At 31.4% G+C, this 22576-nt stretch overlaps 1 protein-coding gene across 2 annotated transcripts in view; it reads right to left on the bottom strand.

Annotated features, from left to right (window-relative positions):
* Positions 1 to 355: 355 nt before the first annotated feature.
* The window catches only part of LOC134722018 (uncharacterized), a 91840-nt gene continuing 69619 nt past the window's right edge, over positions 356 to 22576 (bottom strand). For both annotated transcript variants that reach the window (XM_063585433.1, XM_063585432.1), the window contains exons 2-4: positions 9006 to 9380; positions 6179 to 6395; positions 356 to 2728 (exon numbers count right to left, since the gene is read on the bottom strand). In XM_063585433.1, the coding sequence (XP_063441503.1) occupies positions 2550 to 2728; positions 6179 to 6395; positions 9006 to 9380 (771 nt within the window). In that variant the 3' untranslated portion in view covers positions 356 to 2549. The remainder of the gene's footprint in view (positions 2729 to 6178; positions 6396 to 9005; positions 9381 to 22576) is intronic.

The following is a 22576-nucleotide window of genomic DNA, read 5'->3' as shown; positions in this document are numbered from 1 at the left end:
TATAAAACAAATGGAATTGTCTGACATGTATAATAACGTAATCACAGAAAAGAACAAATATTGCTAAAAATAATACAAGTTACTTAATAACTGTCATGCCAATCAGACTACTACATTTATTGGTCTTTTGTCACAGAACGTGTTCATTTATGGCACATGTTTACTCTGTAGTCTTTATTGTATGAAAATGAATGTGAATTAAAAGGTTTCGAATAAATCATCCTAAGAAACTCAGTTGAGTACCCGTCATATCTTTTTCCTTATTCAAAGTATTAGGGTTTGAAGGGCTTAAATGATGGTCACTTACAGATAAAAAACCCGTCATGCACTAGTTACAACTTATTACTGTTTTAATTTCCCTCTGTTCAGTAGAACTGGAGATATGTTTGACATAACACTCTAAAGTTTTCAAAACATTGAAAAATAACAAGAATGGGCAAATATAAGATATGTGTTATACAGGTCTGACATGTGCACAAAATAACAACAGTCATGCGGCTGACCAAACAGGATGACATTATGTTGAGTACTATCAACTGTAAAAATTGTTGAAAGGAAGGACAGACGGACAAGGTATATACAATTTCGCCATCAATCCTAGAGACGGGGTATAACTACCAAAAATATTGGACAGTATCACAAGAGCCATAACTGATGAACGGTGAAAGTGAAAAACGTCAATATCAAATTTGACCTTCATTTTGTCATCAGTATCAACATATTAAAATTTGAAAAGCTTAGGTTAAATGGTTCATTAGTAAATGCACGGACACGAACGGAAAAGACATTTTTCGATCTTTCAAGAACCATAACTCCTGAACGGTAAAAGTCAAAATCGTCATTATCGAACTTGACCTCCATTTTGTCATAAGTATCAACATATTAAAATTTGAAAAGCTTTGGTTGAACAGTTCATGAGTTAATGCACGGACACGACTGGAAAAGCTATTTTTCAATCTTTCAAGAACTCCTGAACGGTAAAAGTCAAAATCGTCATTATTGAACTTGTCCCTAATTTTGTTGTCTGTAACAACATATTAAAATTTGAAGCTTTGGTTGAACGGTTCATGAGTAAATGCACGGACAACATTTGGTTGCCGCCCGCCCGACCGCCGTACATCCCCAAATCAATAACCGACATTTTTGTCACAAAAATCCGGTTAACAAATGATCGTGTGAAAACAGTATCCGTATTTCTTAGATGTTTGGAAAGCAATTGATGCAAAAGGTTGTCTTATAAAAAAATTACAATGAGCACATACATGTATCAAAGAAAATACCTACATCAAATAAAAATGTACATCTTTTTAAACATTTTTAAACATATTTGTCATCGTGTTACTAATCATTTAATTGGATTGATTGCATCAGGACTTCAAGCGTTACAACTGCATTCATAAATCTTTATGGGAAATATCGCAGTTATATCATTTTGTAACAACTGATTAAAGGTGAATAACTTTGATTAGAAAGCGATCTTTTCAGGCATTAATAAAAAAAAAAATACACATTTTTACTTGCAAATTGTGAGAGATTTCTTTTAATAATATATATAAATGAGGGTTAAGTTTAACGGAACTAAAGGTAGAAAACAAAGTGTCTGCATTTTCTAATTTGACATGACTTGCATCTTCCTTATTTATTTTATGTCAAATAAAAATAAAAAAAATAAGTAAAACAAAATAAATAAATAAATGTTTAATGTTGGTTCAACTTTTAGAATCTAAATATTATTCACTCTTATACACATACATTCTTTTGGCACTGTGTCTTCACATGTGCTTGTACCAGTGATTACAAAACGAATTGAATGTTATATCGTCTGTTGGAAGGCAAATAGCATTCCAAAAGTACGAAATGTAAAACGAATAACATATATTAAAGCTTTTGTACTGAATGTTCCTACGAACTTACATGTAAGTACCAGAAAAAAAAATGAATCAAATGTAACACAATGCGGTAATGATACCATTTGTGAAGACAACCTTAAATTGATGCAATGGAAGAAAAAAGTAATAAATCAAATTCTATCGCGACTAAAATGTAGCAAGTTTTTAAAAACAAATAGTTAAACTTGATTTGACAGATAAGTTGCAATACAACTTCCAATAACAAATTACATAATACAATGTATAAATGAACGAATTTGTTTTGTGCCTCTAGGTAGAACAAAAGGGGAAAAAAAGGTACAATATTTTTCAAATATTTAATATTTTTAATATTCTGGTCATTATTGATGGTATACTGTTATTTTTTTCTTAAAATTTGTTCGGGTAGGAATACACATTGAGGGTTGGTATATAGGGAAAACAGCCTTCAAATATTTTACATAATTATACTAAATATAGAAATATTCGTGTTAGGGTAAAAGTAAAATTTAAAGGTATGTACAGGGGCAAAAAACACAACTATATTTTTTAGCCACAACATATTTAGACATTCAATTCATAAATAGTTTTTATAGGAGGGATATAAGGTAGTCTTCTGTCTTCTAATGGCAATTTGGTCTCTTGTACTCTACAAACACATTTCATAATCTGAATCAATTATTACGTCAGCATATACTCTCGAATACCATTTTTTACGAAGTCTCTAAATAACTGTTCGGAATGCTTCATCTTATACATTAAGGCATTAGAAACCGCATGTTCAGTGTCGGCAACTGTTATCATTTCAATAAAACGTCCAAGTGATGTTAATCCTCTTATGGCAGGATTTATATCTAAACCTGTAAAAACAAGAATGTGAAATGTCATTCATTTATATGAGAGAAAACAACATTGAGGTTTTGCATAATCATTAACATATCTTGTGTTATATGAAGTATATTATTTATTGCCTTAATACACAATTTGACAGCAACTACTTTTCTTTTATAAAGTAGATTAAACTGATTTATTCACTATAGATAGAAATGACTATGTGTGTGAAAATATAAATTAATACTAGTATTAATCTAAGTTTTGTAAACCGTCTTGTCACTATAATAGACAGCTGCTTGTTAAGGTCATATATTGGTATCAACATTGAACGGAGCATTGTAAGGCATGAAATGTGATGATTATAAAATTCAGCTGTTCAGTAGAAATTAAAATTTTGTATTTGATCGTCAACATACAAAACATACGTTGTAATAAATTTGCAATGATGTGAAATAAGTCTTCAACCGTAAAAATATTGGATAGCATGGCAGTTGTTATCTTATAGTTAACTTCGTTCTGTGTGTGTTGACTCGTCATTTTGGGTTTTTGTTGCACTTAAGTGTTTCTGTTATTTCGTTGTTTTCCTCTTATAGCTGATGTGTTTACCTCAGTTTTACTTTGTAATTTAGATTTGATTTATCTTAACCGATTTATGGGTTTCAATGAGCGGCATACTACTGTTGCCTTTATATATTTTCCCTCATAATATGTCATCAAACTGAACCTCTGTGACCAATTTATTTTTTCTCCTTATAAATCTGCATGAGAGTGTTGAACACTTAAGGGGTAGCAATTAACTATCAATAATCTTCCTATTTATAAACTATATCGCCATAGAATATGCCTTAGTATGTCATGTGAAACTGAAATGATGCCCATTTGTTTGGGAGGTTAACATATCTACTCTTTGATTGTTTAGTCTTGAAGGAACGACTTCTTTATGACTTTATCAATTCATGAAAGGTTTGGTTCATAAAAGAACACGTGTGCTTTTTTTTACTAGAATTGCTCGTTCATTGTATAAAAAATGTGCACTTTCTGTTTTGCATAATACTGAAAGTACATTACTGATGTAATTGTAAATGATACGTTTATGATTATGTATGTTTTGCCATGATTTGGTTTGTTCCCTTTTGGTCTTTGTTAGTTTTGATTTTCTCTTTTGAATCTTTAGCCTGTTTTATCACGTTCTGCGATTAATTGACCACTGTGTGAAATGTTGTAGTAATTTGCATTGCAGATGTTTTGCAATTAAATGTTTATCTATCCTTGAAGACCATAGCTCCTTACACCTATATCGGACGTGCTAATGATGTTAGATTATTATTGATCCCGACCTCAACATCCCTATTTTGTAAATCTAGTTCGTCTATAATCACCAATCAAAAAATAGAATAAATACGTCAATTAAACTAGATTATACCTAACAATATTGTTATCTTGTTTATTCGATCGAGGTGTCTTCTCACATCAACTAACGACTTAATAGCCATGAACACAATGGAAATGTTTAGTGCCAATACATGTTGATTTCAGAGAACCAGAAAAACTTTCGTAAAGATCCAATATCGTTAATGTGAATTGCTGCAATAACTTGGCAGCAGACGCAAAGCTTCAGTTTGTTAACGAACTACATATAGAGTTAGAGTTTTTTTAGTTTAATTAATTATCAATATGAGTATCCAACATGATTGATTCTAATTCAACTAGATTTATATTCAAATCTGAGATGTAGCAAAATGAATTATTTTTATCCTGATGTTACATTATTTTCAATCTTAATATGATTCTAGCTTTAGAGTTTCCAGCGCTGTGGTTTTGCATTTTGTTATTTAAATAATGAAATAGATATGCTATCTATTCTGATCAAATATTTGCATTGCCTTTTTTACAGACAAATGATTGATTTTTCTAACGTTTGTGTGAATTTGAATTTTGACATGTATAACGTTTGTGCAACCGAAATAGTATTTAGTCTGCAAACATACTTTAAAAGCACTACATGTATACATAAACTATTTTTTTTTTATCTGAAACGGTCATTATAATCTAAACAGCTCTTTAAGACTGACCAATAAACTATTTTGTCATTCCCAGAAGTTCGACAGGAACAAAAATTCAGTCATTGCAAGGTCTTTGTAACCCAGGCGAGGAGAGATATTGGTAACACGTATTGTAATCTGAGACGACTACTGTCTCAGATTAAATGTTCGTTGTTATATTGTAATATTTTAAATGAAACGTTTTCATTGTGTTTATCATTTGTTTCTTCTCCAAAACAATCAGATAGCCTTATTTGTGTCAGTGTTGAATCTAGGTTCCGTAATTGTCGCGTACTGCAATGTGTAATCTTTTTACGATTATTTTGCCAAAATAGTAGGTTTGTTTGCTAGTTTGGTCTATTCGAAATGAAAACCACAAAAAAATATGAATTGTCTCGGTCACAACCAAAGATAAATATTTATACTACGAATATTTACACATAACAGTTTATCCGTAATGCCAAATGTCTTGAGTTTCACCGAACCCATCGACGTTGTGATATTTTTAGATAGGAATTAGATAAATGGTTTAAAATATAAATAATGTATGTGACATCGACGACAGTAGCACGTATAATTCCAATTACTTTCAGGTCTGATTACGTCAGATTATAGAAGAAAATATAAATTGAAACCTCAATTTACACTTCTCACTAATTAAACTATATTTTCGTTGTCTATTTTCCAACCTGAAATAGATCTTTGTTGCAAATGAGCCGAATAAATATTCAGATCGTGACTAGGGTCTAATTAATTTTTCATAGAAAGATAAAAGTAATGTTGCAGCAACGTATTGTACCATACATGATCCATCAGAAATCAGAAGGAAAGTACGAAATTAAACACAAATTTTTGTTACAAAACAAATACGGAATATTTTTTTTAACATTTTGGCTTCAAATATTTGTTTCTGTTGTGACGTTTTTTACTTAAATTTCATGCATGGTTCGGAATATTGGTGTTCAAGAACATTCTGGCATATTGAATTATATGTGTTTGTAACGTTTGCTGTTGTTAGTTTTGAATCGTTATTATGAAGCATTCAGTTAACGTAAAACATTTTCTTTTGAAAAAGTGAAATATCAAGGAACAATCGAAACCCATAATTTTGAACAACTAAGACCATATTATGACAAGGGAAATGCTAACAAGATGCACGCACATACCATAAAATAGTAAACAGAAAGCTACAGATTGGACAACACATACAAAAATCCTTTGTATGTGCGACTTCAAATGGCTTAGGCAATTGCATGTGTCGCCAAAAACAACTCCCTACCGTTAAATTTCATATCAGAAGGCGAGTAAATGAAAGCAGGTTCGTCTTACATTAACCGAGGGATACATACATTTTCCATATTTCTATTTTTTAGTGAAGCATGTCAGAAAAAATGTGTTTTTCAAAACTGATTAGAAAATTGAGGTTATACCTACCCGTATGAAAATTGAGAAAAGCTGCAGCTTCCCCTTCAGCTAACACAAACATATCACAGTCATCAAAATAGGCAACTGTTTCACTTCTTTGGGAAAGTTTTATTTCAAACAGTCTCGGACTGTACTTCATATGGTTTAAGGCATATGATTCACTCAGTAATGGTTCTGATGATAACTTGTACGTGTTAAAACATTTTAAAAATATATTCCGCATCATCTACAAAACATAAAAATATATAAATTTAATTGCTTCAGGATTGTAGAAATAATTTACAATTCTAATGCACTTAATTTAAATTTTGGTTTAACACATTTTGTCAGTAGCGCAACATTTATACGTGGAAAATTTTCTTGACTTACCCTTAAAGTTTTTTTTTTATATAGAAACTGCTTTCAAAATACATGAATATTTTTTTATATAGAAAAACATGCTTTCAAAATACATGTATATTTTTTTATATGGAAACTGCATTCAAAATACATGAATACCTAATTCATGTATTTGGTTTTCATGTTATATTTGTTATTCTCGTGGTGTTTTGTCTGATGCTTGATCCATTTCTGTGTGTGTTGCGTTTCGGTGTTGTGTCGTTGTTCTCCTCTTATATTTAACGCCGTTCCCTCGGTTTTGGTTTGTTACCCCGATTTCGTTTTTTGTCCATGGATTTATGAGTTTTGAACAGCGGTATACTACTGTTGCCTTTTTTTATCTATACAATCTTAAGGAAATATTCAGACAATATGTGATATAGTTCAACTTCTGTAAGTACATTAAGAGAACTAACAAATCAAGTCAAGTGTGAGCTCACATTTGTTAAGTAGTTTCATAGATGTTGCTATTGTAAAAATGTACCGACGAAAGACAATGCTTAAAGGGGAAACATTTTAATGAAAACAATGTCTACATGAAACGGGATTACCTAAAATAAATATTTGGAGTTTCTAAATGTAACTTGTCTTATGTAAGTACAACAAAGCCTGTTTTCAAGCAAACAATCAGATTAATAATCATGATTTTCTTAGATATACCACAAAACTTAATAAAGCTGACTCTGAGCTTTGAAATGATTAACTATAAATTGATTGCTCTGACGACAACATTTAATTATTCTGTTTTGCTTTTTATGATATCTGTTGTCATGTCAATAACTTGGTAGATTGTTTCTGACAGCTTACAACGATAAAGTCTAGGCGCCGAAATAAATACTGTAATCCCAACCCAAGAATTTTTCCTTAATATGACAGGGACAATTTAATGATAACGTATTCTGATTGACAATTGCTTAAGAAGGAGACACTCAAAATATATAAATTGATCCCACTTATCTCTATCTGAATAGAGAACAAAAGTAGAACAGCTGGTTACACAAAACGAACAATATCATCTTGACTGAGATTTTCATACTTTGTCAAATATTTCGGCTCAAACGCAGTCTCATAATCTGTCCGCGTCAATATTTGTCACAAGTAAACAAATGGTGTATAAATCTGTCATAAATCAATAATATTTGAATGAACAACATATATATTGAAGAAATATAATCAACTGAGATTGTTTCTCTTTTTTGAACTGATTCAAATTTTGTCATGCCCTGAACATTAAAAGCTTATTTACGCTATGAATTGTGTTCATGTTTCAATTTTAATTTTTGTTCAAGTTATTCACATCATTGACTTTTTGTGTTGAATTTGTGGCAAATTGGCAATCAAAGAATAAAGCACGTAAGGTATCGCTCTTTGGTTGGGTTGTTGTCTCTATGACACATTTCGAGTTTTCAATCTCAATATTCTGATGTTAACATTCGCCTGATGTTTACAGTATGTTATTAGATTCCAGGGTGTCTACAGGTTTGACTTATCATTTGTGCGACTTTGATTTAAAAAAGTAAATATGGATATTAATGCTTAATCGAAGATCCTGAGTATAAGAACCTTCCAATATTTTCAAAGCATCAAGAATCAATATCTGTTAAATACCATTATGAACAAACGGATAACACGTTATTTGAGAAAGCCTTCGGATGGCACAGCAAAATGATATTAGAAATATAAGTAAAATTATAGGTTGACATTAAAAATATGTTTTTTACTGCAAAGTGTCATATTTATGTTGTTTATTTATCGTTTAAGGGCATACGATACAGTTACAGGGAAGGTAATGACGTTGCTAACGTAATTTGTTATTTTCGCGACGTCAAACTGTGACATATCGGGAAAAGATGCATTTTTCGACTGATTTTCATCATTCAAACTGATTTAATTTGAAAACGAGTTCATGGACCCCTGTTTTTCAAAACGGGATTTTGTTTCATTTTGCAGGGAGATTATGTGACCCAAATTTTATAAAACTGTAAGTAGAGGATTTTTTTTATTTTGATAAACATGCAGTAAAAAATGACGTTTTTTCCTCAATTCATGAACATTTGATAAAAATGAGTTATTTCTGAATAAAAAATTGCATATTTTTTAGGATATTTATAAAATACAGAAATTACCGATTATGTAACAAAAACAATTTGTGTTTATCTTTTATAACAAAAAAGTTATGTCTTTCTTTCGAAAAAGAAATTACGGCCACAAATCTGAATTTTGAGCATACAAAATTTCGACCTCATTTAACTCAAAAAGTAGCACATGAAGGTATAATTTTTATTACATATTTGATTTAATCAGGTAAAAACTAGCCTATATGCAAATTTTCATGAACTTGTAAATACAGGATCAAAACTGTATCGTATGCCCTTAACAACACCTTTGAGACGGACATTAATTGATTGGGTAAATACGTGCGCATAGGAACCCTAGTTTGTGTATTATATGAACTTACAGCTCTGTCTAATATGGTACGTAAAGCTTTTACAACAGGTAAATCACATTTTGCTATTGCTAAGGAAATAAATCTATGTTTGCTATTTCCAAATATTTTTAAACTAAATCCAGGCGTCCCATTTGCTTCAGGAGCACTGCCTCCATATGCTGACAAATCAAAGTTTAAATTATGAACACGTATTTCCGGTGTAGGAATTTCTCGTAAATCTGCTCTTTCAACAGCAGCAACAGTTCCGAATGCACCACACGAGTATTGCTCACTAAAGTCGTTCAGTCCAAGAATCCTTTGCGCCTGGCCATTACGTCCATCGGATGTTATTACTAGACATCTTCCTTGTATGCCTTCTATATCCTTCAATGTCTCTCGACAGAACTGCAATGAAAAAAGCAAAACATAAATTCCAAGCTCTTGGACTAATTGAATACAGTTTCACGAAAATATAAAGTATTCAAGGGATAAAATGAAATAGATGTTTTGTACAATGCATATCTCCAAAAGGATAAACCAACCCAATTTACTTTAATGCAATGTTGATACACTATTTTTCGACATAATAACAAACTATTGTACCACTAAAGATCTTGTTTCATAATTCTATCGATCTTTAAAAAGTCAATTAATGGTAAAATAGTATAGAGCAAAATCAAACACACATATACATTCAAAGATAAGACCTACGATCTTAATTACAGGATGGTGCAACTTTTACCTTGCCTTCAATGTTTTTACAAAATACAAATACAAAATGTTTCCGTATTTAGACAGTGTTGCATCAGTTTATAAATATTAGATAAGGGAAACAAAAATGAAAATCTGAAGATTTGCGCAAAGATACTCATACTAGATGGTAAAAACAAAGAGGATGTGGTAAAATATAAATCGTAATAAGCAGACCAAGGAACAAAGGTATATCTAAAGAGCGTAGATATAACACTTTAAAAAAAAACACATTGTGTATACTATGATGACATTAAACGTATGTTGCCCGCTTTGCAAGTGAAGTTTTAACTTTTTCTACAAGTATAATGAAGATGTAACAAACGCAGATCGATTTAAAAAAATCTGTCCAATCAAGATCGATTTAAACAAATCTGTTTAATCACTATTACTGATTCTCCATGACAACGCATTGCAAAAGTTCAGAAGCATGAATTATTGGGGGTTTCTAAAATCGTTATGAAAAAGATATTTATAATAGCTTTTATGACAGCAATATGTTATGTTCACAGATTCTAAACATCTAATGACTTGTGATTATATTTTCTATCATGTCAACCGTAAGGCTTTAGTCTGAGCAATTCCTTAAAATAGGCATGAAATGACATAATGAATAAAAGCTCTGTTATTACTCGATGAAAATTATGACTTTGTGAAGACGTGTTCAATTAGACATAGAAAATAAAGTTCAAAAAGGAGAAATGCCAAGCCAAACCATGGACTTATATTGTCTTCAATAAAGCTAAATATGGCTTTAAACTAAAACAAAAATGTACTTAAAATCATTTTCATAACATTGTGGACGGGACCATTTCTTTACGCGCTCAGATTATCAATTGACTGAGTCAGATTAGGTAAACGTTGAATTGTCAAATCGTACTTCATATAGACCCTTTAAATTGTGGTGTCGCCAAAGGTTCTAAACGGATCGATAAAAATCTAATAATACATCTAGCAGAGGACAAAACCTTGTGTGTTTATGTTGAATACTTATACAATTTTGTTCATCTTATACACATGCAAGAACTTTACTCTTTAATTTCTTTTCAAATCCAAACTAGAAGGGCTCTGACAGACTGAGTGAGCGTGAATTCATTGTTATCGTTAGGTAAATGATTTAGTACTATTACCAACACAAGTATTGCAGTTGTTTATATATAAAAAGAAGATATGGTATGATTGCCAATGAGACAACTCTCCAAAAGAGGTCAAACATGACATAGAAATTAACAACTATCGGTCATCGTACGGCCTTCAACAATGAGCCTCATTTAAAATAACCTACATGTATATAGAAACTAACGCTTTATTTCTGACATAATTGTACCCTCTGTAGCATCGCATGTACAGATGTGTGCAGCCTCAGCGGCAAATTGTCTGTTTATTTACATAAAAACAGTAGTCTTTAGTAAAACGCATTTCTCCATTTCCCTTGAGACATTTCCTAATGGTGTTTTGATTGGATTGTTTATTTATTTTCCGTCTTGTAAACATAATACCATCAAACATAAGTTTCACCATCATTGATCATGTCAATGTTTATTGAACGAATACAACATTAATTGAAAACAAATATAGTTTGTTTTTGACATCAAAGTAATCAGACTTTATTATTTAATCTTGTTATATCTATTAATTACATCAAAGTTTTAAGAAACACTATCAAATGAATACCCCGAAACGGAATAACGATTTTACCAAAAACATATCACCAGAAATGTACCCATAACGACTTCAGACGTAACTAGCAGAGTTAATAAAAAAACACTTCAAGTGCAAATCAAAACGAATCTAAATTTTATCATATATTTCCTACACATTGTTAATTAACAAGAGGTAACAAACAAACATTTAGGTTAAGAAATAAGATAAAAGATTATATGAATGTTATAACTGAACACTGGTTTTATTTTCCAGGAACATACAGCACTTAATGGCAAGAAGAAATGCAATATTTATGCATAGCATTTTCATCTCTATATTAATTTCCTGCTGTTTTTTGTTAACATAAATGTTTACATAGTCATTTCACAACATATGATTGATCAAATGGGGTTATTTTAACAGTATACAATGCTTTCATGCTAACGACCTTTGAAGCGGACTATAAAAGTAAATATGATTTAAGGTATTCCAATGAGTACAGAGTAGAAATAACCCGACAGGGGGTAGGAAATTGACACACAGCGGGAACACAGCAGTGCATACAAGTTTAAATATCACAATTAACACGGCGTTGTTTTTTAATTTGATCACCCGTCAAGAGCACCTGCGATCAACCTCTGTTTTTTGGTGGGGTTCATGCTGTTCAATCTTAAGGTTTTTGTTGGTACTGTCCTTTTTTTGTAATGGCGTTATCAGTTTTTTCTCGCCTTATGACATTTGCATGTCTCTTTGATATCTTTTGCCTCTTTCAACCTCTGACTTCAATAATTAAATAGGATTTACACGTACGCTCCAATATACTTTGATTTGAAATTATTATTATCATTTTTATCTTCATTATCGGAATTTAATAAAGTGTAACATAATAAAAAAAACACTGTACAATTTTAACCGATTTTGAAAAAGCACGAAACTCTGAACTTTTAATTTCACCTTCATATGAATTTCATCGTGAAGATTATAAAAACATAAAGAAACAAGGTCCAAGGACACCTCAGTGCAAACAAGTTTAGATATTTTACAGGAAACAAGATAAAAAAAATCAACATTAGTATATATGACATTCAAGTGTGTTTCAATAAAACAGCCATACCAAACAATGGTGTTACTTTACCACAAATGCATTGTTTTTTCTTCAAAGAAAAAAAATTATTTTCATTGTATATGATAATTTTAAGAGTAGCACATTAATATGAATAACACTTATAAAATCGTAGGCCACCATATCAAAATCTTTAATCAATTCGGTAATTTGTCAAATCAAATCAACAATCATCTCAGAGAGACCTTCGTACTTTTTCAACAAAAATGAAAAAAGGGAGAGATTGAGAACAAAATGATCCTGGACAGTCAAATTATTCTAAAATTGACTTATATTAAAGTCATTGGTACAATAACCAATAAATGCAGTTGTTCCTATGCTGTTTTATCACGACAGTCAGTGGAAGCATTAAGCATTCACAATCACAACAAATTTTACCCCGTCACAGTTTCTATGTGTCTGTTAAAAGCCAGAAATCTTGAAGAAACTGTTGTTGTTGTTGGTTCCAGCCTACTATTATTTTTTTCTTTTGCTGTTTTAATTTAAATCATGCCATTTGTTTGCAATTTGAATTGTTTCAGAAATAGCCAACCCGGTGCCTTAAATGCGTTGTTATAAGGTGTCCGTCTTGTTAATTGTTGAGGGCTGAACAGTGATCTGTAAACATACCAAATTCTTGTACTATTTCTTTAATATTTGTCTTATTTTCAATCCTCCCACATCTTCTTATTTGTTTCGTACTTTGGTATCAGAAATACTGATCTGTTGTCAATTAATCTAAATTAAAATTGTAATTGATTTTGGCTAATCACTTTGTTTTCAAACGATGAAATGGCAATTGGAAGATTTGATTTATTACCATTGGATTACAAGCAAACGTGGTTTGGAAAAATAATTCAATTTCAATCTATATGTTTTACAGTGTTCTAAAAATCCTTCTATTCATAGCTTTTTTTAACACTTTAGATATTTTCCTATTTTCTCGTGATAATACTTTTATTTATAAAGATTTTCTGTAAATAGAGAATAGAGTTATTTTTCCAAGAGCATGTTACAAACTGTACTACAGGGGCTCAGTGACATACCTTTCATGCACGATGAAAGCAATAACATGAGCTTGTTTTTCTTTACTACATGGTCGCTGAGATTGCTGATGGAAATACGAGTTTTGTATAAAGATAGTATTTCCTGGGGAAAAGAGACAATGATTTCTATATCAAAAATTTCACTTCCCAGATCCTACATCCTCAGTTAACCATATTTCTTTCCTTATAATATTCCGAACACATGTGAAAATACATAAAGACCTGTTAATCTGCTTTCTTTATAAAGTAAAGCCTCTAGTGATTGAACGCCTTTTATCATACGGTGAATACAATTGTTGGTTAAAATTTCATTTTCAGCTGTTTTTCATATCTTTCTAAATCTGACTTATGCCTCAGCTTATGAAACTATGTTTCCATGATCTATTCTGTTCAGTAGATATTGTATCTTTTGTCTAAACACAGTGTTCAGATAGAGTGACCCAAGTAGATTCAAAAGTGAGAAACCGTAAGTATTAAATACTACCGTTCCAACTTAACGCACACACCCAACGGTATGAGGATATCTGTATATACATCATTGGAATAAATAGGTACAACATTATTAAACATGTAGCCATTGATGCCGTAATTTAGAGTTTCTGAGAGAAAAGAGTTGACAAAATGAAAACATAAGTTTGAGGTAAATATTGATACCCATGATATCAAATCACCTTGCCTAGGGTGATAGTAAAGCTGAAACATTTTGAGTTATTCATTACCAACGTATATGAACACGTTAACTGAAAGTGTACCTCGTCTTATTCTATTATAAACAATTTGTTCCTTTAGGTAACAATTAAATGACTATGTAGTACTTCTATATAAAGAGTTGGATAAATTGGGTTTCTCACCTTTCATCGGTCACTAACATGACTAAAGCTACCGTGGACATAGATATGAACACAAATGTATTTGTACATTACATTTTAATAGCTCTTACCATGTAATTGTGAAACGGTGAATGACCGGAAATGAAGGCTATATTAGGTCACACGTAGATCAAGGTTTATACCTACTATTATAGCCAATAAATACTTGATGACGTAGAAGAAAGCTCGTTTCGAGCAAAGCAAGAGTAGCTAGTTAAAATCAAAGACCTTCAAATTGGTATTTGTTGTTTCCCCTTACAACGCTGCATTTAACATTAAGGGTATATAACACTAGTATGTATGTTATGAAACCCCGAAGTAATAGTTGAAATCGACACTGATTAGAATGGTCTTCAGAAGTGTCAACCTGAAAATAAATTGCACTCAAGTATATGTAGATATACAAATCATAGTGAGAAGGCAAATCATACAGATACTTTTTTTTCATTTGAAAGATATAAATGTCGACACATGTCTAGGTCTTTGACCACGGTTTTACATTATGTTATACATGAGTAGTAAACATGCAGATTGTGGATAGTTGTCTCATCGGCAATCATACCAAATCTTCTTTTTTATATAGAGCATAAATAAAGGGTCATGGCTGAAAAGACGGAAAACAAACATTGCGTTAACTATAAAATGGGCATCTACAAGTCTTAGTATGAAAAATGTCCACGGATGTGGATTGCAAGTAGGATGCTTTTTTTTTTATTAATATTAAACATCGCACACGTTGTGCTTCGTTTTCATTTTTTTACCTTTTAAACATGGTGATTGTACCATTGACCTGATAATTATTTTTATCACTTCTTCACAACAATTATTTCGTTATTTAATCTAGTTCTGTTTCAAATGTAAAACGTTTGTTTTCAGACTGTGGTTAATAACTTTTTAATGTGTTATATTGTACAGTACAGGACCAGGCTAGTGTGGTTTCATTGGCATTATGTTATAAGCATTAGAACTAGATCAATAGAGCTCACAACACGCATCTCTGTTTAAACAAATTGTTTTGTTCTAAGGGGTATGTTCCACCTATCATATCAACATTTCCGTCTTTTTCACATTTGTGAAATTGCCAAATGAGACTTGTCATCTAACATTTACTTGCATTAGACGAATACAAGTAAATGTTTATCATTCTGGGTAACCAGAGTTCACATCCGTTTTTCAGAAAAAAGCCGTGTTGTTCAGTCTTTGTCGATGATTGCACACTTTTGCTGTTCAAAAGTTATTTTGTTTTACTTTTTGGTAGTGGTATTGTATGCTTTTCTTCTAATTATCCCTGTATGGATTAATGCCTTGAGTTCATGAAAATCTGATGATTGATTTCGTTACAACTTGTATATACTTGTATGAACTTTGTTTCGTGGTAAACCTTAATTTATTTTCACGATGAAAACTATTCCATCGTGCTTAATAAACCTGCATACATCAGAAGGAGAAAAGAGTAATTTGCATGCCTCGTTTCTAATTAATTAACCAGCACAAAGGGAATTAAAATGGAAAAGCCTGTTATATTAAATCACCGTAAAATATAAACTAAGAAGTTCAAAGACAAGTATTCAAATGTATTCCTTATTCTTCCGATTCTACCATATTACAACTGTATTCAAAGTGACACAATTAATAAACGCTGCTTAAAATCACTTCACCATAAATTCATAATACTTGAGAATCGTGCGAAGTTTACAATTTTCTCAATTAAGTAATATATCATCTCGTACTAGACAGGACTATTCTATTCGAACAGTATATGCATTGATTTTATTACATGTATCACGTAATTCAAGTATTCCGTCAATAAATATTTTTGAATTCTATATTTCTAAGAACTGGCAACCTTTATATATATATCTTATCCACGGATTGTTGTGCTTAATTTTTTGTTCTTTTTTTATATTTTTTTTCTTTCTAAAACCCAATACTAGCTTAAAGACTTCAAAAATGAAAAAGATACGAATACACATAACTACAGTTCACATCTTTCATTTTTACGGAAGTGTGCATGACATTATAATATGAAGAGCATGTTAGTTCTCTCTTCACAGTCCGTGACTAAGAAATCTTCCATTTGAATATACGTGAAGTATTTGCTACTGGACGTTAATAAAGCAACATTTACATGTTGTCAGAGTACATTTAAGTGCGTCATAAAAAATCGCACGAATTTTTAAGTACGTCAATTAGCAGGACATTACATTGTATGTTAATGACACTGTAAGTGGTTAGTTCCTCCCGTCGAAGGAGATCAGTAAATAATACATTTAACTCGAGAATCAATGTATCAAAAAGAAGGCTGCTGTTAGTTATGGTCAAATTGTCAAAAAAATAAAATCTCTTACATTTGTATATCTACATGTATTTTATAAGATCACCGTTCGCATTAACCGAATTAAGTTGCATGTATATGGTTATGTTGAATATACCTGATCACATAAAAATCTTAGCTTGAGGTTCATAAAATGTAAAACAAAATAACGGTCATATGCTTTATATGTCCATTTTAATCTGGTGCATGTTGAAATATGAATATTTTGTATATGTTTTAAATTTTTGTTTTTAAATTCAACAAGTGTGACATCTATACTGTTACGCAGTACTTCGATAGATACCTGAGGGATTTGTAGTTGGGTCACTAAACAGTCATCGTTCTTATTGTAAACAAACTATGTAACTATGTTTATGGTAGATCGGGTGTCTTTTTCTGAGCATCCATTCTGGGCGTGTGGCAAGTATGCATGTTTGATTTAAAAAATATCTTCCCACCTATCAATCAATATACAACAAAAACACATAAAACTTGAAATTGAAAGAAAAAACTATAAAAAAAATTAGAGTGTCAAATGTATATAATCAAGGGCAGATGATTATATTGAATTTGATATGACCAATTGTGTTTTTTTTTGTATTTGTTTTATAAGCAATTTACTCATAAAGATCCATAAAGTATCGTTTAATGTTTCCATAATTATAAGAATTAAAGTTTCATCTATATAACCCATACAAAATAACCGTGATTTTATTAATTCAATATATTTCAACGGAAAAAGGTCAATGACCGTCAATTCTTATACTGAAAGGACTAGGGGCTATAAGGGCCATTTTTGGCCCCACCCCAAATTTCATTTAATTTGTCATGTTGTAAGTCTATACCATAGACCTTCTGAAAATAATTGAATTTTGGGTCTAGGTCGTTTATTCTGTTGCCTAGCAACCACTATAATGGCGGAGTTAAACCACAAGTGAGTTAAACTCATCAAATATGATTATTATACAGCTTTAATATATTTATATTTAAAATTGAACCTGTATAGCATGTAGTGAACTTTTCACTTGTACACTATTTAAATATTACATAATTAATTGCACATTTTTACCAAATTCACTGTTGTTTTTCCCTAGCAACACATCTGTGCCCATGGCAACCGCAATTTGTTTTCTATTTTACAAGATTCAATTTTAAATATATTGCAACAGAAAGGCAATTTAAGATGCAAATTGTAAAAAGAAACAAATTCCAAGGTAAATATAAGGGGGGAAAGCAATATTGAAACATCAACAAACAAAACAAAACACCGGGTATTGCTGATATATACAGATTGTGCATATGATGATGGGTGGGGTCTCACTTATCAGCGACAAGAAGAATAAAATAAAGACAAGACACATTTAGCGCTAAGAAATCTTAAATTAATTATCTTAGATAAATAGATACAGACACATGCATTGAAGGGTGTTTTCAAAAGTCAGTGAATTTCCATTACAGTAGTTATGTTTCAGGAAGGGGGTGGGGTTGAAGGGGGCACTTCTATTTACACCTGTTTAAGCTTGAATAAGTGAAAAGTCAAGAAAACTATCAGATATATATGATAAGGACAATAAAGATCCCATAACTTCTTTGACTGTCAACTTGTTTGGTGTTCTCGCTGTGTCTTTATCAACATTTTTTTTAACACTAAGCTATTACTCTTTAACATAAAACCACATGAAACCAAATCAATATGGGAAAAGGTAACTTTTTTTCCTACGCAATTTATGAAAAGGTATATATTTTTGTAAGTGTAAAACTGGGTGAGGTGACAAAACCGCGGCACCCCTATCAATTAAGTATTGAAGTTCACCCCACCCCACCCCACCCCTTCTAGACATATGTAAAGGATCGTTCCGGTTGACTTTTCGAAATTCATCTTATTTTTATTATCTATTTCAGACATCCAGACTTATAACCGTATCATTCTATAGCATTACAAAACTGGAACATGCTACTATCTCAAATAAATCTGCATTCTTATTTTTTTTCTATATTCATTATATACATGTATATATATTATTTGTTTTATTGTAGTTCTTGTCAACGTGACTAGTTTACTTTTCACCTTCACTATTATCTTAAGGGTCGTATGACTAGGTCTTTGATCATCATGACAATATTCATTATATATTCGTCCAAATTATTGAAAACAAGAATGTGTCTTTTATAGTACATGGATGCCCAAATTGAAGACTAACAATAGCCAGGAAATCCTGAATTAGGACAGGCCTAAAAAATCGGCAGGCTTAAGCATGTTATTTTGAGATCTCAAAGGTTCTCCCTTTACCTCTAGCCAAAGTTTACAAAAATTAAACACACAATACACACAGTAAAATTGACTTAAAAAAAGTCCGAGTCTGATGTCAGATGCAACTACCTTGACCGAAAACTTAAACCTGAAGCGAGACACAAGGACAGTCGGATGAACAGACTAACATACGCCTGACGAACAGACGCATAGACCAGAAAACATAATGCCCATAAATGGGAATTAACAACAAAAACCGGGTCACATTTTAAAATTTGCACTTTATTTTTACGCATGTTAATAAAACTATTAAAAAAATAACCTTTAAAAAGGTAACAGGCATGTTGTATGCTTACAGACTTCAGGCTCTTGTTTCTATGCATGGAAAGGTCAATTATCCATATAAATATACATTTGCAAAAGCAAATTTACAGATCTTACATTGTTGGGTTGATGTTTAGACGAGTTGTATATATATACATAATGTACACAGTCATGTATCACCATCACTGCTGGTGACCCAATGGATAAATCAGTTGTAGAGTTGTCACTGGCTCAGACGTACTTATCTATATATACATGGATATACGGATATATGGATAGTCTACCTTATGCCGTTTCCGTTTTCTTACTATCAAATTTTATAGAACTTGTTCTCTATGCACATTACCCACAATGACACAAATTATCCAATTGATATATAGGTAGTTTCATTTTCAAAATAAATCTCGTGTTTCTCGCCAATTATAGAAATTTAAGTAAAATACCCGCCCCCCTTTTTCATAACATTAATCATGGATCTGACCCTAATACCAGAGAGAGAAGATTGCCCCATTCAAACAACAGAATTTGAATTATCTTTGAATTGATAATTAGCAAAAACATCAGAAATGTACAGATTTTGTTATACTGAAGGTCTAGCTAAAATTTCATAATTCAAAAAAAATATCCTCAAAGTTGTTGTTGACTCCCTTACACATGAAGTTCATTACTTTCGGATTTTTTTAAGAAATTGAACTAGATAAAATTACGGATATATAATTAGGAATACATTTAACATTCATAAACAAAAAAAAAAGTTTCTATAGGCATAAAAATGTATAAACTAAACTTTGTCAGATGAAAAGGTTCAATTTGGATGGCACATTTCAGCTTTTTATTGCTCCGCTTGGCTATGAAAAATATAAAATAAACTATCGCACCAATCTTGCACCAAAAAGTTTTTTTATCCGAAGTTTGATATGTATGAACTTGTCAAAATGTTAAAATTTCTAATTGGTGCAAGCATGGTGCTGTGGTCAAAATTTAGAAAAAACATCAAATTTTCTGTATTTTTGCTTATTTTCCCAATTATGACGTCATTTGCACCTACCATTGTGACGTCATTCAACCTTTTTTGGTTAAATAAAAACATTTTTTTAAATCATTGACTCATAATATAATTTTTTAGGGAGAAAAATCTGCTCTGTTAGAATTTTTATTATCTTGTAAATCTGGGGCCATTTTAGGCCATTAAAGCCCCTACTCCTTTGAAGGAAACAGACCCAGATGTCTTTTACAGAAGTTTAAGAAAAAATCTATCGTCGAACATATAGACATCACAGCTTCCTTAAGACATTTCTGTCACAGCGAACTTCTGCAATTTCTGCGTTATCTTTCAAAAACTACATGGAAACTAAATTAGTTGTCACAATACATTTGATAAGAGTTTTCAAGAACAAGATATTGTTTGTGAATTTCATTCTTGGAAAAATCTTATTGATTGATATCAATCTTTCATGTAATTTGAATTGATTTTTACGTCTTAACTACCACAACGCTACAATCTTAGAATGAAATATTAATATCAAACTGCTGTTACCGTAAAATGTAGAGAAAAACAGATGATTAACAATTATAATAGATTCATCGATTATAAAATTACAGACGATTTAACAGTTATTTCAAAACACATGAGAGGTCAATGAACAAGCTTCGCGAAGAAAGGATATTAACGTACATCAATATGGTCGTGTTTTGAAGAAGTTTTTCATTAAAGTAATTTTTGTTTTAAAAGGTCATTCAACGCCGTGTAGATGTCATATACTCATATCTCAGAACTTTTTATTAAAACTTCGGGCGAATTATAGGAATTAGTTATGTTGGTTGATTTTGTATATGGCCTATCGAGGATTCAGTCAGCCATGTATACTATAATTATTCAGGGTGTTGTATACGGCTTTACGTTTACCATTTGCTTTGAATATTCGTCCGATTGGTTTGATTGTTTCTTTCACGTTCATATTCTTTTTATCTGCAGCACATAAATAAAATTCAATTTAAAATGAACAAGAAAACATAAGAATTTTCTATTGGCTATCAAAATGAGAGAGACATCAAAGCACTTGGGTCGAGACAAATCTATGTTGACGGTAATTGAAGTTTAATACGATAAGTAACATACATGGAGTAATTGCTTTCAAGTACTGTAATACCACTGTTAAAGGATAACACTCCACTCAATTATCATTCAAGACAATATTGTACTTTTATTTTAATATTAAGCTTTATAAGTACGATTAGTTTGTAGACAACATAATTTTTCCATAAAAGGCACATAAAATCAAGACGTTTAGAACACAGATAAAATAACAGTCTTTTATTTCCACAACCTCTAATGAAACCAATCTAAAGGTAATCAAAGGAGACAAATTATTCGCTCCTTACCACTAACCACTAATTCTAAAACGCCATAAGAAGTAATTAAAGCCAAATTTAATCAACCACTATCGACTAGACAATATTTCTTTGGTAACCTGATAAGACTTAACACAACAAAGCGTTTTTGTAATTATCTGAAAATCTGCTTCCTATTCAAATATCCAGTTGAGCCGATTTCATGATATTGAGGCTTTGTGTGGTATGCTTATCTCCGTATAGATATTCCAACTAATGACAAACTTGTTAACCTTTGCAATGCAATCAAAGACGTAACGCTATCTTACAGATTGTTTCTTGAAGCGTCAACAAACATTTAAAGTTCTCAAGGCAAAACCGTGTTTGAAATCCAAGTATGTTTGGCGTGTTATAGAACTCGATATTAATCCCCGAGAGTACTTCACCGATTAATTTACTACATTAGTATTATAACGTCTTTGATCAAACAGTCTCTTCCCAGGCAAAGGAAAGATTACAAGGGTAATTTTCAAACTTGTTTTCTTTATTGATAGTATTATCTTACAATGGATCGAATGTGAACAGCATCTTATTCTTGAGATTGAAAGCATATTATGAATATCTGTATATTTGTGTTAAATTACTTGTTTAGCAATAAGCTAGTCTAAACATATTTATTTATAGTGGATTGGGGAAACAAGTTTTGCAACTTATATTAATCTCTTTCCACTTTGCGATAAGCTAAGAATAAGGTCATAAAATTCTGCACTCCAAAGTTTATGCGGACATAAAAAGTCTGAGAATCGTGCTCAACATTGTTTTTGAGTATACCCCCCCCCCCCCCCCCCCCCAAAAAAAAAAAATGAGAATGGCAATCACCTGTACATCCTTCAACAATGAGCAAACCCATACCGCGAAGCAAGTCTGAAGAGGCACAAAAAGTGACAAATACAAAACCATTCAAACGGAA

Source organism: Mytilus trossulus, chromosome 6 (assembly GCF_036588685.1).
Source record: "Mytilus trossulus isolate FHL-02 chromosome 6, PNRI_Mtr1.1.1.hap1, whole genome shotgun sequence".
Lineage (NCBI taxonomy): Eukaryota > Metazoa > Mollusca > Bivalvia > Mytilida > Mytilidae > Mytilus > Mytilus trossulus.
Note: the sequence above shows the minus strand (reverse complement) of the source record. Positions and strands in the feature narration are given on the sequence as shown.